This window comes from Scylla paramamosain, chromosome 23 (genome assembly GCF_035594125.1).
Source record: "Scylla paramamosain isolate STU-SP2022 chromosome 23, ASM3559412v1, whole genome shotgun sequence".
Classification (NCBI taxonomy): Eukaryota; Metazoa; Arthropoda; class Malacostraca; order Decapoda; family Portunidae; genus Scylla; species Scylla paramamosain.
The window spans coordinates 8,838,829-8,857,669 of NC_087173.1; the positions used below are offsets into that span (position 1 = coordinate 8,838,829).

General features: G+C 36.6%; 2 protein-coding genes across 4 annotated transcripts; both read right to left on the bottom strand.

Annotated features, from left to right (window-relative positions):
- Positions 1-372: 372 nt before the first annotated feature.
- Positions 373-9,067, bottom strand: LOC135112112 (probable ATP-dependent helicase PF08_0048). Of its 3 annotated transcripts, none has more exons than XM_064026103.1 (7): positions 8,323-9,067; positions 7,824-7,933; positions 7,263-7,370; positions 6,519-6,905; positions 3,735-3,968; positions 2,684-3,082; positions 373-1,857 (listed from the first exon to the last, which is right to left on the bottom strand). In XM_064026103.1, the coding sequence occupies exons 1-7, from the start codon at positions 8,356-8,358 to the stop codon at positions 1,623-1,625; spliced, it is 1,509 nt and encodes a 502-aa protein (XP_063882173.1). In that variant the 5' UTR covers positions 8,359-9,067; the 3' UTR covers positions 373-1,622. The 3 variants fall into 3 exon arrangements, with proteins under 3 accessions (XP_063882173.1, XP_063882172.1, XP_063882171.1); XM_064026102.1 differs by having other exon boundaries at positions 2,684-3,238; positions 6,519-6,851; positions 8,323-9,042; XM_064026101.1 differs by having other exon boundaries at positions 2,684-3,238; positions 8,323-9,029.
- Positions 9,068-10,364: 1,297 nt separating this feature from the next.
- On the bottom strand, positions 10,365-18,833 carry LOC135112113 (protein FAM50A-like). Its single transcript, XM_064026105.1, has 8 exons — positions 18,651-18,833; positions 16,799-17,009; positions 16,148-16,312; positions 15,599-15,829; positions 15,028-15,130; positions 14,017-14,171; positions 12,740-12,836; positions 10,365-12,183 (listed from the first exon to the last, which is right to left on the bottom strand). Exons 2-8 carry the CDS (start codon positions 16,976-16,978, stop codon positions 12,056-12,058), a joined length of 1,059 nt encoding a protein of 352 aa, XP_063882175.1. The 5' UTR covers positions 16,979-17,009; positions 18,651-18,833; the 3' UTR covers positions 10,365-12,055.
- Between the last annotated feature and the right edge of the window lie 8 nt (positions 18,834-18,841).

Genomic DNA, 18,841 nt, shown 5'->3' on the forward strand with positions numbered 1-18,841 from the left:
GAAAGGAAGTGTGGTAAGGAAGAAAACAGAAGGAAATGAGGAGAAAAAAGAAAGGAGGGAAAAGAAGAAGGAAAAGAAGGAATGTGGAAGAAGAAAGGAAAGAAAAAGGAGAGAGGAGGGAATAGCAGAGGAGAAGGATGGAGGAAAAGAGGGGAGTGAGACGGAAGAAAACTGGGAGGAAAGGAAAAAAAGGAAAAGGAGAAAGGAGGGAATAGAAGAGGAGGGAGGAGAAAAGAGGTGAGTGAGAGGAGGAAAAGAAGAAAAAAAAGGAAGGAGGAAATAAAGAGGTGGAGGAAGGAGGAGAAAAGAGCTGAGTGAGAGGAAAGGGAAGAGGGGAGGAGAGGAAGGGGAAGGCATGAGGGAATGGAAGAATTGTTAATTTAAAATGCAGGCTTTATTTCAAGTACATTATCAAATACAAAATGTAAAAATGCTCACAAGACAATGGTAAGTACATAGACAGCAGTTTTCCTTTTATGGACATGAATAAAACTTAGATTTGTGAAAGAAATAAATGAAGAATTAAAAAAATGAGAAAATTTTCTTTGTAATGAAAATAAAATGAAAAAGATTCAGTGAGAAATGAAAAATAAGAAGTTTAAAATTTGGTATAAAATACATAAAAGGAAAAAAACTGCTTAAAAATAAAGTAAAAATCAGAAAATGGAAAAAAAAAATTAATCTAAGAACCAGGAAATTCAAGTAAAAATTCATTACAAAACAAAAATAGAGTAAACAATAAACAGTAAATGACTAAGTAAAAATTGAATCATTTAAATTAGTCAAACTTAATCACAAAGCAAAGACAAAGTACTGTTTTAGACACACAGAATTAATCAGTTCCTCACTTTTACCTTCATATTCTAAGCCCTCATATTCCTCATCCCTGTGTTTTTTTCCTTTCACTTTCATTCCATTTTTCATTTAATACTTTTTACAATCTTTACTATCTTCCCCTTACTTCTATAGCAAATTATAATCATCTTCATCATTATTATCTTCCTTATTCTAATCCTTCTCATTATCAAGTGTTACATCCTTTTTACTACTTCCTTCACATTTCTAAAGTGAGTTATCATCATATTCATCACTATCATCATCATAATCTTCATAGCTATCATCTTCCTCTTTATCTTTATTTCTACTAATCATTCAAACTTCTGTATTTATCATTGTCTTTAAGCTCCTTGACTTTCTGCCTCATATTCATCTATTTCCTCTTCCTCATCTTCACCCTTATTTTCTTTATCATTATCTTCCTCTCTTCTTTTTCTCATATTTGCTTTTTTTTTATTTTTCTTATCACCCATTGTATCATCGTTATCATTCTGAGTTTCATTTTCACCTGTTTCCCCTTCATTCACTTAATTTTCAGGCTCATATTCATCAGCTAAATTATTCTCACTATCTTGATCATATTCATTACCCTGCTTCTAATTCCCTTCATTCTGTGCTTCATTTTCATAATCATCATCATATTCTTTAACTTTCTCCTCATTTTCATCATCATCATCATCATTCTCTCTATTCTTACCCTCACCTTCATCACCATCATCATAATTTTTACCTATTCCTTCATCTTAACTCCTCCTCCTCATCATCATTATCATCATTATAATAACCTAACCATCATTATAATAATCTCTACCTATGCCCTCATCTTCACTGTCACCCTCTTCATATTTGCTAACCTTGTCATCCTCATCCTCATTCCCTCCATTCACATCCTTCTCAATCTTGTTCTTCAACAGGGGAGGTGGGGAGGTGGTTGGAGTCACTTCCTCCTCCAGGCGTGAGGAAGCGAGAGCAAAGTTCCTCAAAACTCTTTCCAACAGATCCAGGTTGCCACGTTTATTCCTGAGAGAGTGTGAGGCAAAAATGGGAAGTTAGGGAACACTTGGGTGGATTTTCAGGTAAAATGTTTGTCTTGTTTTGTATATATGGGGAAAGATAATGGGTTAGAAATACAAGGTTCTTCTCTTATGTACCTCTTATAATCTCATGCTTATTCATAGGGAGGCAAGAATGGGACGTTAGGGAATGCCTGGGTGGGTAATATGATCTTCATTTTGTATATAGGGTAAAATAAGAGGTTAGAAATACATGGTTCTCCTCTTATATACAGATGATAACATGCTGATTCATTGTGAGGCAAGAATGGGAAGTTAAGGAATGCTTGTGTGGGTTATATGATATTTGTCTTGATTTGTATATAAGGTGGGGGTGGTTAAAGATATATAATGATCAAGAGTTTGCTAAAGATCAGATTTGTTTGATGGGTTTAAAATCCTCATAATATTCAAAATTCACTATATCACTATTCATTATGTCATTTACTGTACATAAATTCAAGGAAAACATGGTACTTTTGCATTAAAAAACAGAACATTATGAACTGGACTCAATCCTTTAAAAAATTCAAAGATAAACTGCAAGAAATAATGGAATACAGCTTTATAAAAGTTAGATTAAAAAAAATTAATAGGTGGGACTTACTTCTCAGATAGTGGGAAATGAATGGAATAAACTCAATAATCATGTTCCTTATGGAGCTTTAAAAGAATGTTAGACAGATTCATGGATGAGGATGATAGGTGGAAATAGGTAGGAATGTTTCATGCAAAGACTGCCACAGGTAGGTCTGATGGCTTCCTGCAGCTTCCTTATGATCCTATTTTCTTACCTGTAACGTGTGAAGAAGGCACGAAGTCTCCTCCACTTCTTTGCCGGCAGCAGCATTGTCTCATCATTGTAATCATCATCATTGTCATACATCTCATCACGTCCATCATAGCCATTGTTATCTCTCCCTCCATCATCTGTCTTATTACTGTCCCTACGTGCACTGAGCATAGCTGTCTTATTTTTAAACCAGTTTTTTATAGAACGCATTCCCCTTTCAACAATATCATGACCCTCAGTGTCTTCATAATAGCCATCATCATCATATCCTTCACTATCATGGAACCTCTGATATGGAGGGTCGTTATGTATCTTCTTCTTCACCCAACTCTTGAATCCACTAAATTTTTTACGTAAACCAGACTTAGCTGTCTTTCTCTTCTTTGGCTTGTTCTTGGAACTAAAGAAAAATATCCTTTTATTAATTTCCTGACCTCTATCATCACTACCACTGCCCCCACTGTCTCTTTGCCTAAGTTTCTGATATCTGTCATGTGGATATATTTTTTGCTTGGTTTTTGGCAATATTTGCTTATCAGTGGTCCTGCGGCTGCCTCTGTTATGGTTGTGGAAGAGAAAAGCATTTCGGTTGAGAAATATAGAGCTTTGGGCTGGATGAGTTATGGTAAAGTTATCATGGCTAGGAACTACTGTGATTGGTTTAAAAATAAGTAAATAAAGTAAAATAAAATTGAATAGGTATAATTTCATCTACTATTTTGCTGTATCTACATATATGGCTATAAACATACTTATACAAATACCTGTAGAAATAGAAGTAGAAATGCCAAGTTATCTGTAGTACCAAAAACATACATATCATCATGCACACCTGTAGAAATATCAATAAAAATACAAGGTTATTTGTAATACCAAACCTGTAGGAACAGGGGGTACAAATACAAACTTACTGTAATACCACACCTGTAGAAATAGGGATACCAATACTCCTATTTCTACCTGTAATACCCAAAACACAGCTACCTGTAATACACAAAACACTCATACCCACACACACACAAGCAGAATAAGAGACAGGAATCCCAACTTACGTATCATCCTCGTATCTTTTTTTCTCTGTCGTGTTCCTTGAGCTACGGAGAAGTGGTGTTTCTTCATTGGCATTATCTGAGTTACTGGAATCACTGTCACTGCCTCCTCTTCTCCCTGGTTGTCGTTTCTCTCGGCTCTTCGTCTGCTTTTCTAAGAGGGGACTTGTTTCATCGTCACTGTCAGAGTTGTTGTATTCTCCATATCCTCGCTTTGCATCATCATGCCCTTCACGACTAAAGGGTTAAAATGTGTGCATGAGCAGAGTGAATGAAAATGCTAATATATTTCTACTTTTTCTCATGCCTATTCTGACCATCTCTCTAATGTAAGAGTCAACTAGTAATCACAGTCATTCATCCCTTTTCTGGTAAACTAGAACTCCCTGCTGGCTTCTTTATTTCCTCCCTTCCTATGTCTACCTCCCTGATGCAGGAGTTAACTAGTATTCTCAGTCATTCATCCCTTTTCTGGTAAACTCTAGAACTCCCTGCCTGCTTCTGTATATCATCTTCCCTATGGCCTGAACTCTTTCAAGAGAGAAATTTCAAGAAACTTTTTCCTCAACTTTAGATTATCTTTTTGACTTTTCTTTTGGGACTAATACCTCAGTGGGACCTTTCTTTCTTTCTTTTTTCCCCTTTCTTTCTGCTGGCCTTTTATTTTCATGTGTATTTACAGTTGAATTTGGAATTTCTTAGTTAGAAATAGAACAATATTGTCCTCTTTCCTGCTTTGTGAATACACAATACACAATTACAAAATAAGAGTTTTAGAGAATGCATGTTGAATATGATGAAAATTCTACTTTGAATGGGGAAAAATTAAAAATTATGGATACTCCTGATTTATGAATTTCTTAAGTTATGATTTTTTTTCTTTTATTTTCTGTTGACCATTTCACTGCTAGATATAATTTTCCCCTTCAATATCCATAACTTTTTGGAAACTATTTTTTGCATTTAACTCTTAAATATTCCTGTAGTGTAAGAAGACAAAAATAACCTTCCTCTCTTTCCTCTCTTGTGTCTTATTAGTGAGCCGTTAGTTTCTGTCTTTAGGAAATCACTGGAGTTGGGTGAGGTACCAGTAATGTGGAGGCAGGCTAATGTAGTACCCATCTTTAAGAAAGGAGATAAAACTTTAGTGTCTAATTATAGACCTGTCAGCTTAACTTCAGTTGTAGGTAAAACGTTAGAGTCAATAATAGCGAGGAACATTAGGGAACATTTAGACAAACATAACTTGATAAATCAGTCATAGCATGGCTTCACGAAGGGGAAGTCTTGCCTGACAAACTTGTTAAGTTTTTACAGTAAGGTGTACGAGGCAGTAGATAATGGTGATAGTTATGATATCTTATATCTGGACTTTAGTAAAGCATTTGACAAGGTACCCCATCAAAGGCTCCTGAGAAAGGTTAGGGCACACGGGATAGATGGGAAGGTGTTAGGCTGGATAGGGTCATGGCTTGGTAACAGGCGACAGAGAGTGGTAATAAACGGCTCGAAATCCGAGTGGGGTCATGTAATTAGTGGGGTGCCACAGGGATCAGTATTAGGACCATTGTTATTTCTAATGTATATCAATGACTTGGATAGTGGAATTAGTAGTGATGTTAGTAAATTTGCGGATGACACAAAGATAGGTAGATTAATTAGGTCAGAATCGGATGCCATCGCCTTGCAGGCAGACTTAGATAGAATGAATGAATGGACGGATAGATGGCAAATGCAATTTAATATCAATAAATGCAATGTGCTTAGCGTAGGTAGAGGAAACCCACACAATAGGTACACATTAGACAACCAAACTCTGGTAGGTACAGGGTACGAGAAAGATTTAGGAGTTATAGTTAGCTCTGAACTCCGTCTAGGGAAACAATGCATAGAAGCCAGAAACAAGGCAAATAGAGTACTAGGATTCATTTTTAGGAGTGTTAAAAGTAGAAGGCCGGAAGTAATATTAAAGTTATACTTGGCGCTGGTCAGACCTCATCTAGACTACGTGGTGCAGTTCTGGTCCCCACATTACAGGAAAGATATAGGTCTATTAGAATCAGTACAGAGGAGAATGACTAAAAGGATACAGGGGATGAGGAGTATTCCTTACGAGGCGAGGTTGAAGCTGTTAAATTTACATTCTTTAGAGAGACGTAGGTTAAGAGGGGACCTGATAGAAGTCTTTAAGTGGTATAAGGGTTATAACAAGGGAGATGTAAGCAAAATTCTTAGGATCAGCAACCAGGGTAGAACAAGAAATAACGGGTTCAAGCTTGAAAAATTTAGGTTTAGGAAGGAGATAGGAAAAAATTGGTTCTCAAATAGAGTGGTAGATGAGTGGAACGGACTCAGTAATCATGTAGTTAGTGCTAGGACACTAGAGAGCTTTAAGAGAAGATTAGACAAGTTTATGGATGGGGATAGCAGATGGAAATAGGTAGGTGTGTTTCATACAGGGACTGCCACGTGTAAGCCTGGTCGCTTCTTGCAGCTTCCCTTATTTCTTATGTTCTTATGTTCTTATGTCTCCATGCAAGCAATTTTCAGTGCCAGGAAAGATAACAAAGGATGACTAAAGCAGTACAAGGTTAAAGGAACATAGCTCTTTATACATCACAATTTACCTCTCTTATAAGCAAGAATGTAGCTTTCCTTTCCCATGACAAGAATGTAACATAATATAACCTAAACAGTCTCAACTCACTTCCAGTAAAAAGAATTCAGAATCGCAGATGGTGAATTATATGCCAGAAAAGAAAAACAGATCATATTTTATGTACTTACAATCTTGGAGTTCTTCGTTCGTTCCATCCTTTTTTTGGTGTTTTTCGACTTTTAGGTGGCTTTCGTAATGACTCCTCTCCCGTCTCTTCCTTATCAACCTCATCATTACTTTTATCATCCTCATCATCATTACTTTTATCATCCTTATCATCCTTATCATCATCATCATCTTCATCATCATCTTCATCATCATTCTTCTCCATGCCCTCCTTCTTAGCAGAGTTGCCTTTATCATTTTGCTGGAAATTGTTGCCATCTGCACCACAGCTTTTGGGTTCCTGGCTCGAACTTACTCTCTGTCCATGTCCTCTACTAGATCTTGTCCTATTGGATCTTGGGAGAATTTCTCTATAAATGAACCTTCGTAGATTTATGTTCCCCTCTCCTCTGTTAAAGCAAGGGTGTTTATTTATTTATCTATTTTCTATATACCTTGCATCTATGTACTGTGGTCTAAGAGCTGGAGTATGTGCAGGGTAGGGAATGGTCTCATTATGAAGAGGCAGGAGTAAACCAGTGCATGCTGTTGGGCAAACACTGCATACATTACTTGTACTAGGAAATAAACATGTATCTCCCTTTCTTTCTATACCTAATATGCCTCTAAGTGTGTTTAATACTACAAATCATCACTTGCTACTTTCTTTTTTTTCACAGATTCATCACTGTATACCATCACTGATTCAAAAATACAAAGGTTATAGTGACAAATATACATGTGTCTCTCTCTCCCTCTGTACTTACTGTGTCTGGACAAGATTTGGTTCCCTGAGGTCATTTCTTGCCTGAGTGTCATCATCAGACCTCACCTCCCTGGGCAGTGGCTTGACACTTTGCTGGTCTGCATCCTCACTTCAAGCAGGGGCAGACAGAGGGCCACAGTGAAGAAATTGTTACTCTTAGCCAGAACAAAACTGCTGGTGATGTTTCTTAATTGAAGTTTTAATTGTATGCATTTATTATTTAAATGTATTAATGTAATTGGTGCTCTTTTCCAGTGCTCTGTATATTATAAAACTTAAAAAAAGAAAAGAAAAAAAATATCGATATAAAAAGACAGAAAACAGAACAGAGAAAAAAAATTTGTATAAGACTGAAATAAACCTTCATTATCTTTTCTTCCTTCTCCTATACATACTTTCACTAGTACTAAAACCCTCATAAGAACATAAGGAGACTAAGACACCATGCATTACACAGGACAGCTTAAAGGAATGTAACAAACACTCACCTCAGATCCTTGGATGAACCATAAGACACCATGCATTATACAAGACAGCTTAAAGGAATGTAACAAACACTCACCTCAGATTCTTGGATGAACCACTGCTGCCCACACCAGACTGAGGCACCAGGCTGTCCTCAGCACCCCCTCCCTCATGCCTTCCTTGGGGAATGCAGCTCACAAAACCTGCCTGTTGTGTGAGAGTGAAAACAGGAAAATATGTAGTTATCAAAAATGTTCTAATCAATGGGCTCATCCATGTATATACAAAGAATTTATGTATTGGATCAAACATATATTTATGTAAATATAGGTAACAAACTACTTGAATTAGAGTTTGATATTACAGAGGACTGAATACAAGTGGATATGAACATAAGAGGAATGAATAAAAAAAAAAAAAAACATGCAATTGGCACTATGGAGAAATTAATAGAAACTGTTAAAAACAAATGGAGTCAATGTTATGCAGGTATGAATACATGGAGACAAGAAAATATGCATCAGAATAAAGTAGAAATTAATAGAGTCAAGAGAAAACATAATTTGAAATACAGTGAAGAGGAGCTGTATACGAACCACTAATAGCAGCAGCAGTAGTGGCGGTGGCTTCATTCTCCCTGTTGAGGCAAGACTCTCTACAAGAAGTGATGCATTTCTTCTCTTCTTCTCGCTTTTAATATCTCCAGCCACCAATAGCTCCTCCCACAGCTCTGGCTCCTCCCTTCTGTTCCAACCCCGCTAAGGGCCTGCGTTCTTATTCCTATTCTATTATCAACTGGAAAACTGAATATGGACACAGAGAACCACACAAATATAACTAATGTCATGTAAATAATGACAAGGCAAATACAGCTAACTAAAAACAGGGTAGAAATAGAGATAATAGTGACAAGGACTGCACATCAACTGAAAGAAAGAATGGATAAATGGATACAAAGAACCATACAAATGAAACTGAGGCCCTGTATGAAGTGATTAAGTGAGTTTTGCTAATGAAAAAACAGAGTAGAGGTAGAGATGATAGGAGGAAAAATGCACAACTGAAGGAAAAACTGGATAAATACATACAATTACAGAATCCCATGAATACAGCTCAGGTCGTGTATTTCATGAGCAGGGAAATATTAAACAAATCTAAATAGTGTGTAGTTCATCTACTAAATCTACCATATACCAGGCCAGCAATCCCACACGGGCTGGCCGAGACAAAGAACCACACACTCACACTCTTAGACCTACAACCCCTGGCAGAAAGAGACAACTCATGGACAATCCTAATGAATGGAACTTGAGCACAGAACAGGTGGCCACAAACTTCCACAGCATGGCCTGACAATATACACTAAAGAAAGAAAAAAATATGGTGAAAACTAGGGAGGAAATTTGCAAGAAATACACCATGCATAAACATGAGTAATTTGTACAGCATATGGAAAAAAAAAATATATATATATATATATAAAGGCAAAAAAGAAAGGGAAAAAATATTAAAGAAATGCATGCACCTAAATAAACCTAAATAATGTGAAGAACAGAAGGAAGAACAACATTCGGGGAAAAGAGAGGAAGATTACACAAGAAGCATGGAAAACAAGAAAAATAGATATACATATGATAATATAAAAAAAAATATGAATTACTAACTGGATAGTAATAAAAAAATAATAATAATGATGAGTAGATAATAAGAAAAGTAAATGACAACTTCAACAAATATATACCAACATTAATCATTCATCTATTTTTGTGTAATTTGATAGGCAATAAATTAATACAATATTTGCTAAATATATATATATATATATATATATATATATATATATATATATATATATATATATATATATATATATATATATATATATATATATATATATATATATATATATATATATATATATATATATATATATATATATATATATATATATATATATATATATATATATATATATATATATATATATATATATATATATATATATATATATATATATATATATATATATATATATATATATATATATATATATATATATATATATATATATATATATATATATATATATATATATATATATATATATATATATATATATATATATATATATATATATATATATATATAATGTGTAAATAGCAAGGAATAAAACTAGACAATAGCATTAGTAAATACATATCAACATTAATCATTCACCTATTATTTTTGTGTATTTTGTGAAGAGAGAAAACAAAAGGAAGTAAGATAAGTAACAATGGATTTCTCTCGCACTATTCTACACAATCAGTACCAGTATCCTGTTTTTCTTCCTGTTAATATCTCTTCCCTGCAGGTGTTCTCTAAAAATACTACCTTTACCTCTCACTTACAAGATATCTATACAAAAAAATTCTGCAAGTTTCTGAAGTTCTATATTTTTTGTTACTTGTGTCAGTGGACAAACCAGATTATTTTCCTCCCTTCTGACTTTTTAATAAAAACACAAGTTCCATCTGCAAATGTTTAAGTTTTGTATTACTTGCGATTCACTCTTTCCTTCTTGTAACACGTGCTTCAGCACCTTCTGGGTCAGCATGCATACATCTGTAGTGTACAAGGATCTTAATGAAAAGCAGAGTAAAAAAACTATATGATATTTAAATTAAATATATGAATATACTTACATAATAAAAAAGAAAAGTCTGGGTACAGAGTAAAAAATATTGATAAACCAGCCACCCGCACACCTCCCAGGTCTGACCACCGTGTCCCTCACTGTTCGGGTGTGCTGGCAGTGGATTGCTGTCAAACTTAACCATCCAACAGATTACAAAAGTGCTACTCAGTCCAGTCACATGGACCATACATAACCTATGTACAAAAGTAATGCTAGAATGAGGCAGTGAAGACTTGCCCTGCCGTCACGGTTCCCAGGCTCACTCTCCTTCAGGCTGACCCAAGGCCAGTCAGGTGTTAAAAAGCAACACTACAGGTAAGTATAACACTGCTGAAAAGGACACATTGTCCATAAAACAGTAATACAACCATCATGTTTCTCACTTTGTAAGTACAAGTGTACAACGCCTGAAACAAAATCATTATCTTTTTATTTGTGGGGACACGTACCACACTCTGTCTCTTTGATCAAAGATATTATTCCTGAACTTAAGACGATATTATAATTCTTTAATTACTGTAAGCATTTTTACCTATTTACTTTACTGTATAACACTGTCAGGGAAATGCAGTTACTTATACAAAACTGCAATTACTAAGAACTGGGGAGAACTTTAAACTCACTGTTGTCTGAATGTCAATTTCCTCACAGGCCACAATATGCCATGATTACCACCGGCCTGTTTCTAAAAATGCCTTTACATGGTGGGCCACCCACACACACAACTCTCACAAGTGACAGCCAACCCGCTCTGGTCGTGTCAGTGGCTCGGCTGTCAAGGTGAAGGTGCAGGCCAGCATGACAAGTTGACAACCTTTATTTGCTGACTACTGACAGGAACATCACACCACCACACTGTCCATGCTGCCACACCTGGAACTGCTTACACCCCAAACCTGGCATATAAGAGCAGTCAGGCTGAGTGTGTGTCACCTACTCACCCTTGCTGGCAGTGAATTTCAAATTACAAGGAACAGGTAGATAAGGATCACCCACAGTCTGTCAGTCCAGCCCTAGCAATCCTAGCAGCTTCCTTAGCACCCTCACAAGCTGCCTGCTCCTGAGAGAGTGGCTAGTGTAAGTTTCACCATGTAAATAGGCCTGAACAAGGGAACTTAAAAATATTCAAGTGTTCCTACAGCTGTTCTATCACCTGCACAAGCCAAACAAGACTCACCTACAGCAGTGGACAAAAGTCACACCTAAGACCAAAGCCCCTTCCGGGCCTCTGCACACAAGGAGCTGCAGACACACAATCCAGGACACAAATGCTCTAATGGTAATGCAAGAGACCCATCTATGGCATCTTCTACATGACGAGGCGAGTAAACTTTGTAGACCCAACATGCACACACACACACACACACACACAAACACACACACCATACACATGCACTCTCTCTCTCTCTCTCTCTCTCTCTCTCTCTCTCCCTGGGCTGTTCAGAACTAAGGCGTCTGCTAAATGACAAGACAAGTGCATCTTTTAGTCCCAACACAAACACACACACACACACACACACACCACACATAAACACACTCTCTCTCTCTGGGGTGTTCAGAACAATGACCGCTGCAGAGGCTGGCAGTAGAAGGACACACAGTATGTCTTTGTACTTGTGAGCAAACGCAGAGACATCTGATGACGCAGCTTTCTACTTTTTCTTGTTTTTGTCCTTGATGGTGTACTTCTCATAGTTCTTCTGAGGGTCGTACGGTTCCCACCGGCTGGCAGGAAAGATGTGCTTGTTCCTCTCATACCACGTGCGCATCACCACCTTGCCTGAGGGTGGGAGAGCCAGCTGCGTTAAGCCTCTCAGCAATCGACTGTTAGTGCCGTTATCAGGGAGCTTTAAAGATTAGACGTCGATAGGTGGAAATAGGTAGGTGCATTTTATACAGGGACTGCCACATGTAGGTCTGATGGCTTCTTGCAGGTTCATTTATTTTATGTTCTTATGTTCACTGGCATGGTGTTCCTCTTTTATAGCCTTCTGAGCAATGAAAATAATTGTTTATATGCAATAGAGAAAGAGAATAGGTTAATTTTTTTCTTTTCTAGGATACAAATATGTTAATATTCCTCTTTCCCAGGATACAGAGCGATTTAAGATACTATGGTACAAAAAAATAAGCATCTAGGAAGCTGTGTAATGAAAAATATATGTATAGCACTGAAAGAGTTATGATGAAACATAATGTACAATAACAGTACTGATAACTAGATGATGATCATGATAAATTGTGTCAACTCTTTCAATGATATGGTCTTCTCTTTATATCCCTCAGAGCACCTGGAATAATTGTTTATATGCAACAGAAATATTAATGTTCCTCACCAGCATGGGACTCCTCCTTCTCCACTGACGCATCGCTGACCAGCCTGATGTCATCGTGGACGTCAAAGTGGAACAATGGACCGCTTTTGCCTCGAGCCTGAAGGGGAATAGTTACGGGTGTCATCACAGAACAGCCTTTTCTTGTTACATGAATTCCCTACCTTAGTGTTTATTAGAATATCTTTTAATTCTGTATGTAACTAGTAAACAAAATAACCATAAGCCATTTTCTTGCCACAAATTCCCTGCCTTAATGTTTGTTAATGCTGTACATAACTAGTCAGCATCACAACACAGTACCTTCTCAGTATATTGATTTTCTGTCTAAATATTTTTTAATTCTAGATAAAACCAGTCAATATCATAATAAAGCATTTCCTTGCCACTTAAATTCCCAGCCTTAATGTTTGCTAACTATTTATATAACTAGTTTACATCATAAAAAAAGTATCTTCGCATTATATGAAATAGATGTTAGCTTATTTTATTTATAAATTATCAAAGAGTATGAGTGAGAGATAAAGAAAGATACATACATACAAATACCAAGCATGTCTCCTCCAAAAACAGGGGTGGCCAAGACAAGCCACAGAATTTTCACATTCATAATCATTCACAACACTTTTAGCTCCTTGGACCCTGATGGAGAAGAGGAGGTACTCCTGTCCTCACTTTATGAGGATCAGTCATGCAGAAAAGATAAGGAGGTTAAATAAAAACAGACTTGAAACTGTGAGCATGAGAAGAAGGCTCTTTAAATATACAAGAGGCATTAAGAGATATTAAGGAAGACACAAGAAAGATGGAGTTCGAAGAGACAATTTATGACTGCAAAACAACTAGAAGATTGAGAGACTGGAAGAGATAAGCCATCCAGTCCAATTAAGGAAAATATATTAAACAAAGTAAGAATCAAAAGGTTCATTTCCATTGTTTCCTATTAAAGGGAGAGGTAAGCCATCCAACCCAGTAAGGGAAAATAAAGATATCAAACAAGATAATTAAGAAGTGCTGATTTCAACTGTCTAATAGAAATAGTAAATTTTTCCCTCTTCTGCAAAATGATGCTGATCTCCTTTGTGTCTTATTAAGGGGTCATTTTTTCCCCTTTCCTCCTCTGCATCTTTTCACGATGAAGTCATAGAAAATATAGGGGGAGAGATAAAGCATCCAACCATGTATGGTAAAATAAAAATACCAAACAAAATGACTATGATAAGAGAGTGATTTACATTATGTCTTATTAACAAGTCCATTTTTCCACCTCTCCTCCGTACCTTGTTGACGATGAAGTCATAGAAGGTGTAGTGGTGGGGGATGATAAGGTCCTCTTTGATGTACATGAGGTGGTCGGCTGAGACAGATCGCAGCTCATTGAACTCCTTGCGCAGAATCTCCAGGCCACGCTGCAGGAACTGGTACACACTGTTGCCTGCCGGACAGGAGAGGTGTGAGTAAAGCAAAGATAAAGTGAGTGAGGTGGAGGTAAAGTGAGCTGAAGGTGAGATGAAGTGAGTTTAACTGAAGTGGTGTTGCAGGTAAGGTGAAGTGAGTGAGGTGGCTATTAAAATAGTGAGATAAAGTGAGGTGTGAGATGAAATGAGTTAGGTGAAGGTGAAGAGTTGGAAGTGAGATGAAATAAGTGAGATGATGTGATGTAAGGTGAAGATGATGCAAATTGGAAGTAAAGATGAAATGAGTTGGAGATGAAGATGATGCAAGTTGGAGGTGAAGAAATTAGTTAAGAGTGAGATGAAGAGAGGTGTGGGGTGAACATGAAGTGATGTGAAGATGAAGTGAGGTGTGAGGTGAAAATGAAGAGGTGAGCTGGAGATGAGATGAAGTGAGTAAGATGAAGATGAAATAAGATATGAAGTAGAGATAAATAATCACAACACAATACCAAGAACAAGACAAAACAAACAACACACAAGCTCCTCCTCACCTTTCTTCATTTTAACAAAGCAATAAAATAATCAAAACATGACACCAAGAACATGAAAATACAAGCAACACATGAGCTCCTCCTCACCTTTCTTCATTCTCATAAAGCAATAAAATAATCAAACCATGAGGCCAAGAACAAGAATATACAAGCAACACATGAGCTCCTCCTCACCTTTCTTCATTCTCACAAAGCAATAAAATAATCAAAACACGACACCAAGAACAAGAAAATACAAGCAACAGATCAGCTCCTCCTTTCTTCATTCTCACAAAGCAATAAAATAATCACAACACAACATCAAGAACAAGACAAAACAAATAACACATCAGCTCTTTCTCACCTTTCTTCATTCTCACAGAGCGTCGGTGGCCAGAGCCATCCCAGTAACTGAAGGTGATCTCAATCTCCTCATTCTTCATGGCCTCCTGTTTGGCAACCCATTCCTGCCACCAATAGTGCAATCATCGTTATTATTACTCTACCACACTATCCTTGTATATTATATTCAAGATCCTATGTATTTTCTAATTCTCAAGTTGCTTCTTATGTTTCTAGTCTCACATCCAGAAAGTGTTCCCTCCTTCACCTGCTGAGTTGTTTAGTTATTCCTCTCCTTGCATCCTCTCACTCCATTCTATTACCCAAGGTCTGTGCCTTTCATTTATCCCAACTCCAGCATTCCCTCTTTACATGCTCACATCCTCTCAATCACTCTCATTACTTCCTATTCAATACTCAAGCATTTACTTCCATTTATATCTATCCTTGCTCTAGCCTTTTAATTCTTTTACTTTCTATTATATACTCAAGCATTCTGTCCTTCATTTACTTCTGTCCATGTTAAGTTTTAATCCTTTCATTCCCCTCTCACTCCTTTCTCTCACAGGTACTACAATTATATTTTCTCTTACCTGCCTCAGCTCCTCCCTCAGTCTGTTCTCAGCATCCTCTCTGTCTCGGTCAGGTAGAAAGCTGGTGTCCACATCAGGGTTCTTGATCATCTTCAACTTGGATCCCTTATCAGCTTCCCCCTCACTAGTGGATGCATCACTTTCCTCCGCTTTGCCATTTTTCTCCGTTTCACTCCCCTCCTCATCTTCTTCTTCCTCGTCATCATCTGGACAGAAACTGAGCTTGGCAATCTGTAGTTGTATAAAAATGGTGTTTTATATTTTCTGGTACAAATGGATGAATATTTATTTTATTTCAGTCTGACAAATGAAGCAAAATGGTAATGTGTTAAAAATAAACCCTGTTTGTATTTTTTATGCCCCTTATGAAGGCTAGATAAATGATAGGCTGCTACCGGGAATAACCAATGGCAGGAAACTCAAGGTAACCATTTCTTTAGGCAACAACTGATCACAAAGACTTAGAATGCTTTTGATCAGCTTTGACTGTCCTATTGCTATATATTATTTTCTTTAGGTTAGGTTGGCTACACACTCACTCCAACACACCTTTTCTCTCTGCTCCTTCTTCTTGGCTTGCTTGGCTTCAATCTCCTTCTTCAGCAGCTTCTCCTGTTCTCTTATTTTGCGAGCTAGTTCCTTTTCTCTCTCCTTCACAACATCCTCCTGTTTTGCCTTCATCTCATTCAGTGTTACCAGACCGATGGTGGAGCTCTGCAGGACACCAAAGGGAATGATACTTGTTGGCATCTTTCTCAGTCATATATACAAGTGTCTCTCAATTTACATAATACTTTCAGGCATCGTGTAAACAGAAACTGTGTTGAAGAAAAAAAAAAAAAAGAAAAAAGAAAAAAAAACTAATAATAAAAAAAAAAAGGGAGATTAGGACATTTCACCAACTGCATTGCACCATGTTGTCCTAAATCTATTTACATACAATTGATCCTTGTTTTTAATTCTATTTTCAAATATAAAAGCTAAAATAATCAAGATGCAGAAAACTGGAAAAATTTACCTTGATACTTAAGTCTATGCACAGACCAAATGAGTAGTTCATACAAAATCAATTAAACTTAATACATTTCAAGTTATGATAAACCAAATTTGTGTAGAAAAAAATTGTATAAAATGAGTTACTTGTGATAAGTTCCAAGTTCTGCCTCAAGTCTCAGCACAAGACTTTGACACATTACTAACCTTCAGCTGCTGCTCCACTGCATCATAATGGACAGCAAATTTATTCTCAATTTTGTTGATCTTCAGGGTCTCTTCCAGTTTCCTCTTCTTCTGCTCCATTTCCTCCTGCTCCCTCTCCCTCCTCTTCTTGATCTGCATGGCACGGCCAGCCTCGCTGGCAGCACCTTTGTACTGTGCCATCTTGCTGCTCTACCTTGCGTCTTCCCTGCTTCTGTAATTTACATTTATTTTGCTTATTTATTTATTTTATGTAAATGGATCACTGGCCAAGGACATCAATATATATATATACGAGTATATGTGTGTGAGTGTGCATATATATATATATATATATATATATATATATATATATATATATATATATATATATATATATATATATATATATATATATAATATGTATTTTTGGTGCTTCATATTTTATTGATTGATTCAATTATTTATTGTTTTTGTTCTCACAAATATAGAGCTGGTTAATGTGGTACAATACAAACAGAATTCAGCAAACAAAAAAACAAAAAATAAATAAATAAGATATTAGCTACTGGAGTTTATATCCAGTCACTTAATTCAGTTTTTTTTTCCAGTTTTCTTTTCTTTTTTTTTTTTTTTGTATAATTGAGAATTTTGTAAGGAATATTTCTTCTACAGCTTTTTTCTGTCACAAGCTAATAATTTTTGGGCTAAGAATTTTTCATTTATTATTGGCCCACATGGAAGGGCTGTCATGGTGCCCTGTTCAGCTCACATCTCCTCACAGTCAACACTGCTGCCACTTACTGATCTTCTTCATTACTAATATTGAATGCTCCACTCACATCTGATTTGTTATTTGATACTAAATCATATGTGATCACCTCTCCCGCCACACATGCACAAATATCACCCTTTATGGAGGCAGATTTTAAATATCAGTTACTCAATGGCCAAGCTCTGTGTGAGGTGTGCTTCTGCTTCACATGGTATAATTAAGTTATCCTACAAAGATAACATGTCCTCATTGAAATTTCGGTTTTATTATAGTTTAAGCCATTACACACTACGTGGTAATAACCTACCTCATTTTGTTCTTCTCACTATTCACATCATTTCTAATGATTACACTACTTGTCGGAAATTAATAATAACACCACAATAAGCCTGGGAATGCACAGCGCTCTCAACTTTTTCTAAGTCCATAGGTAAACATAAATGGTGTGTTGTTGCCTGAACTTCAGTTGTTAGGTTAGGTTAGGGTTTTATTATAGTTTAAGCCATTACACACTACGTGGTAATAACCTACCTCATTTTGTTCTTTTCACTATTCACTTCATTTCTAATGATTACACTACTTGTCGGAAATTAATAATAACGCCGTGGGCAGTGGGTAGAGATTGGGGACATTGGCTTAAACTATAAATTTACCGAAATTTCTAAGAAATCATGGGTTCTGCTGGCCAAAACTCCCTTACCTCCAGCCGACAACTCCAGCGATAATGAAAACTAATACACTATGCACCTTACAAGGTTAGGTTAGGTTGCTTAGATTTGGTTAAGTTTAACGTTTTTTGACTTTATTATTATTTTCTGGGCTGTTTTTGTGATTCAGTTGGTTTGAGCCTCATTCTTCTGCCAGAATTTATGTTTTCCAATCCTCCCTACCTGTGGGTGGAGGGGGGACGGAACTGGAAAACTAGGTACTTCCAACGAAAATGAGCTTCAAATTCGTGTGAATCATGCAAAAACAATAACAAAAAGTGAAATCACCAGCTTAAGGAAGAACTGGTATAAAAATTTACCAAAGGAAAGAATGAAAAGCACAAAAGAACACACACACACACACACACACACACACACACACACACACACACACCTTAAATCCACACTTTTCCTCAATTTCTGCTGTCTCCCTCAATTCCTGTGCACCATTTCGAGTCTTCTGTGCCCCTTTCCTCCACTGTACAGGTATGCAGCAAGTGAAACCAGGCGAAATAACCGCGGGGTGCAGGTGCAAGCAGAAGGCGGCCAGAGAACACAAGTCAACAATAACAACGCTGAAATTTA

What these genes read in the sequence shown, in the direction of transcription:
- LOC135112112 (XM_064026101.1), bottom strand. Translation starts at nt 8,358, where the DNA reads ATGAAGCCACCGCCACTACTGCTGCTGCTATTAGTG. An exon ending in AAAAGATACGAGGATGATAC is followed by an intron (nt 3,239 to 3,734) that starts GTAAGTTGGGAT and finishes CAACCATAACAG; the next exon opens with AGGCAGCCGCAGGACCACTG. An exon ending in GCCTTCTTCACACGTTACAG is followed by an intron (nt 1,858 to 2,683) that starts GTAAGAAAATAG and finishes ACACTCTCTCAG; the next exon opens with GAATAAACGTGGCAACCTGG.
- LOC135112113 (XM_064026105.1), bottom strand. Translation starts at nt 16,978, where the DNA reads ATGGCACAGTACAAAGGTGCTGCCAGCGAGGCTGGCCGTGCCATGCAG. An exon ending in AGAAGGAGCAGAGAGAAAAG is followed by an intron (nt 15,830 to 16,147) that starts GTGTGTTGGAGT and finishes ATACAACTACAG; the next exon opens with ATTGCCAAGCTCAGTTTCTG. An exon ending in ATGACTTCATCGTCAACAAG is followed by an intron (nt 12,837 to 14,016) that starts GTACGGAGGAGA and finishes ATTCCCCTTCAG; the next exon opens with GCTCGAGGCAAAAGCGGTCC.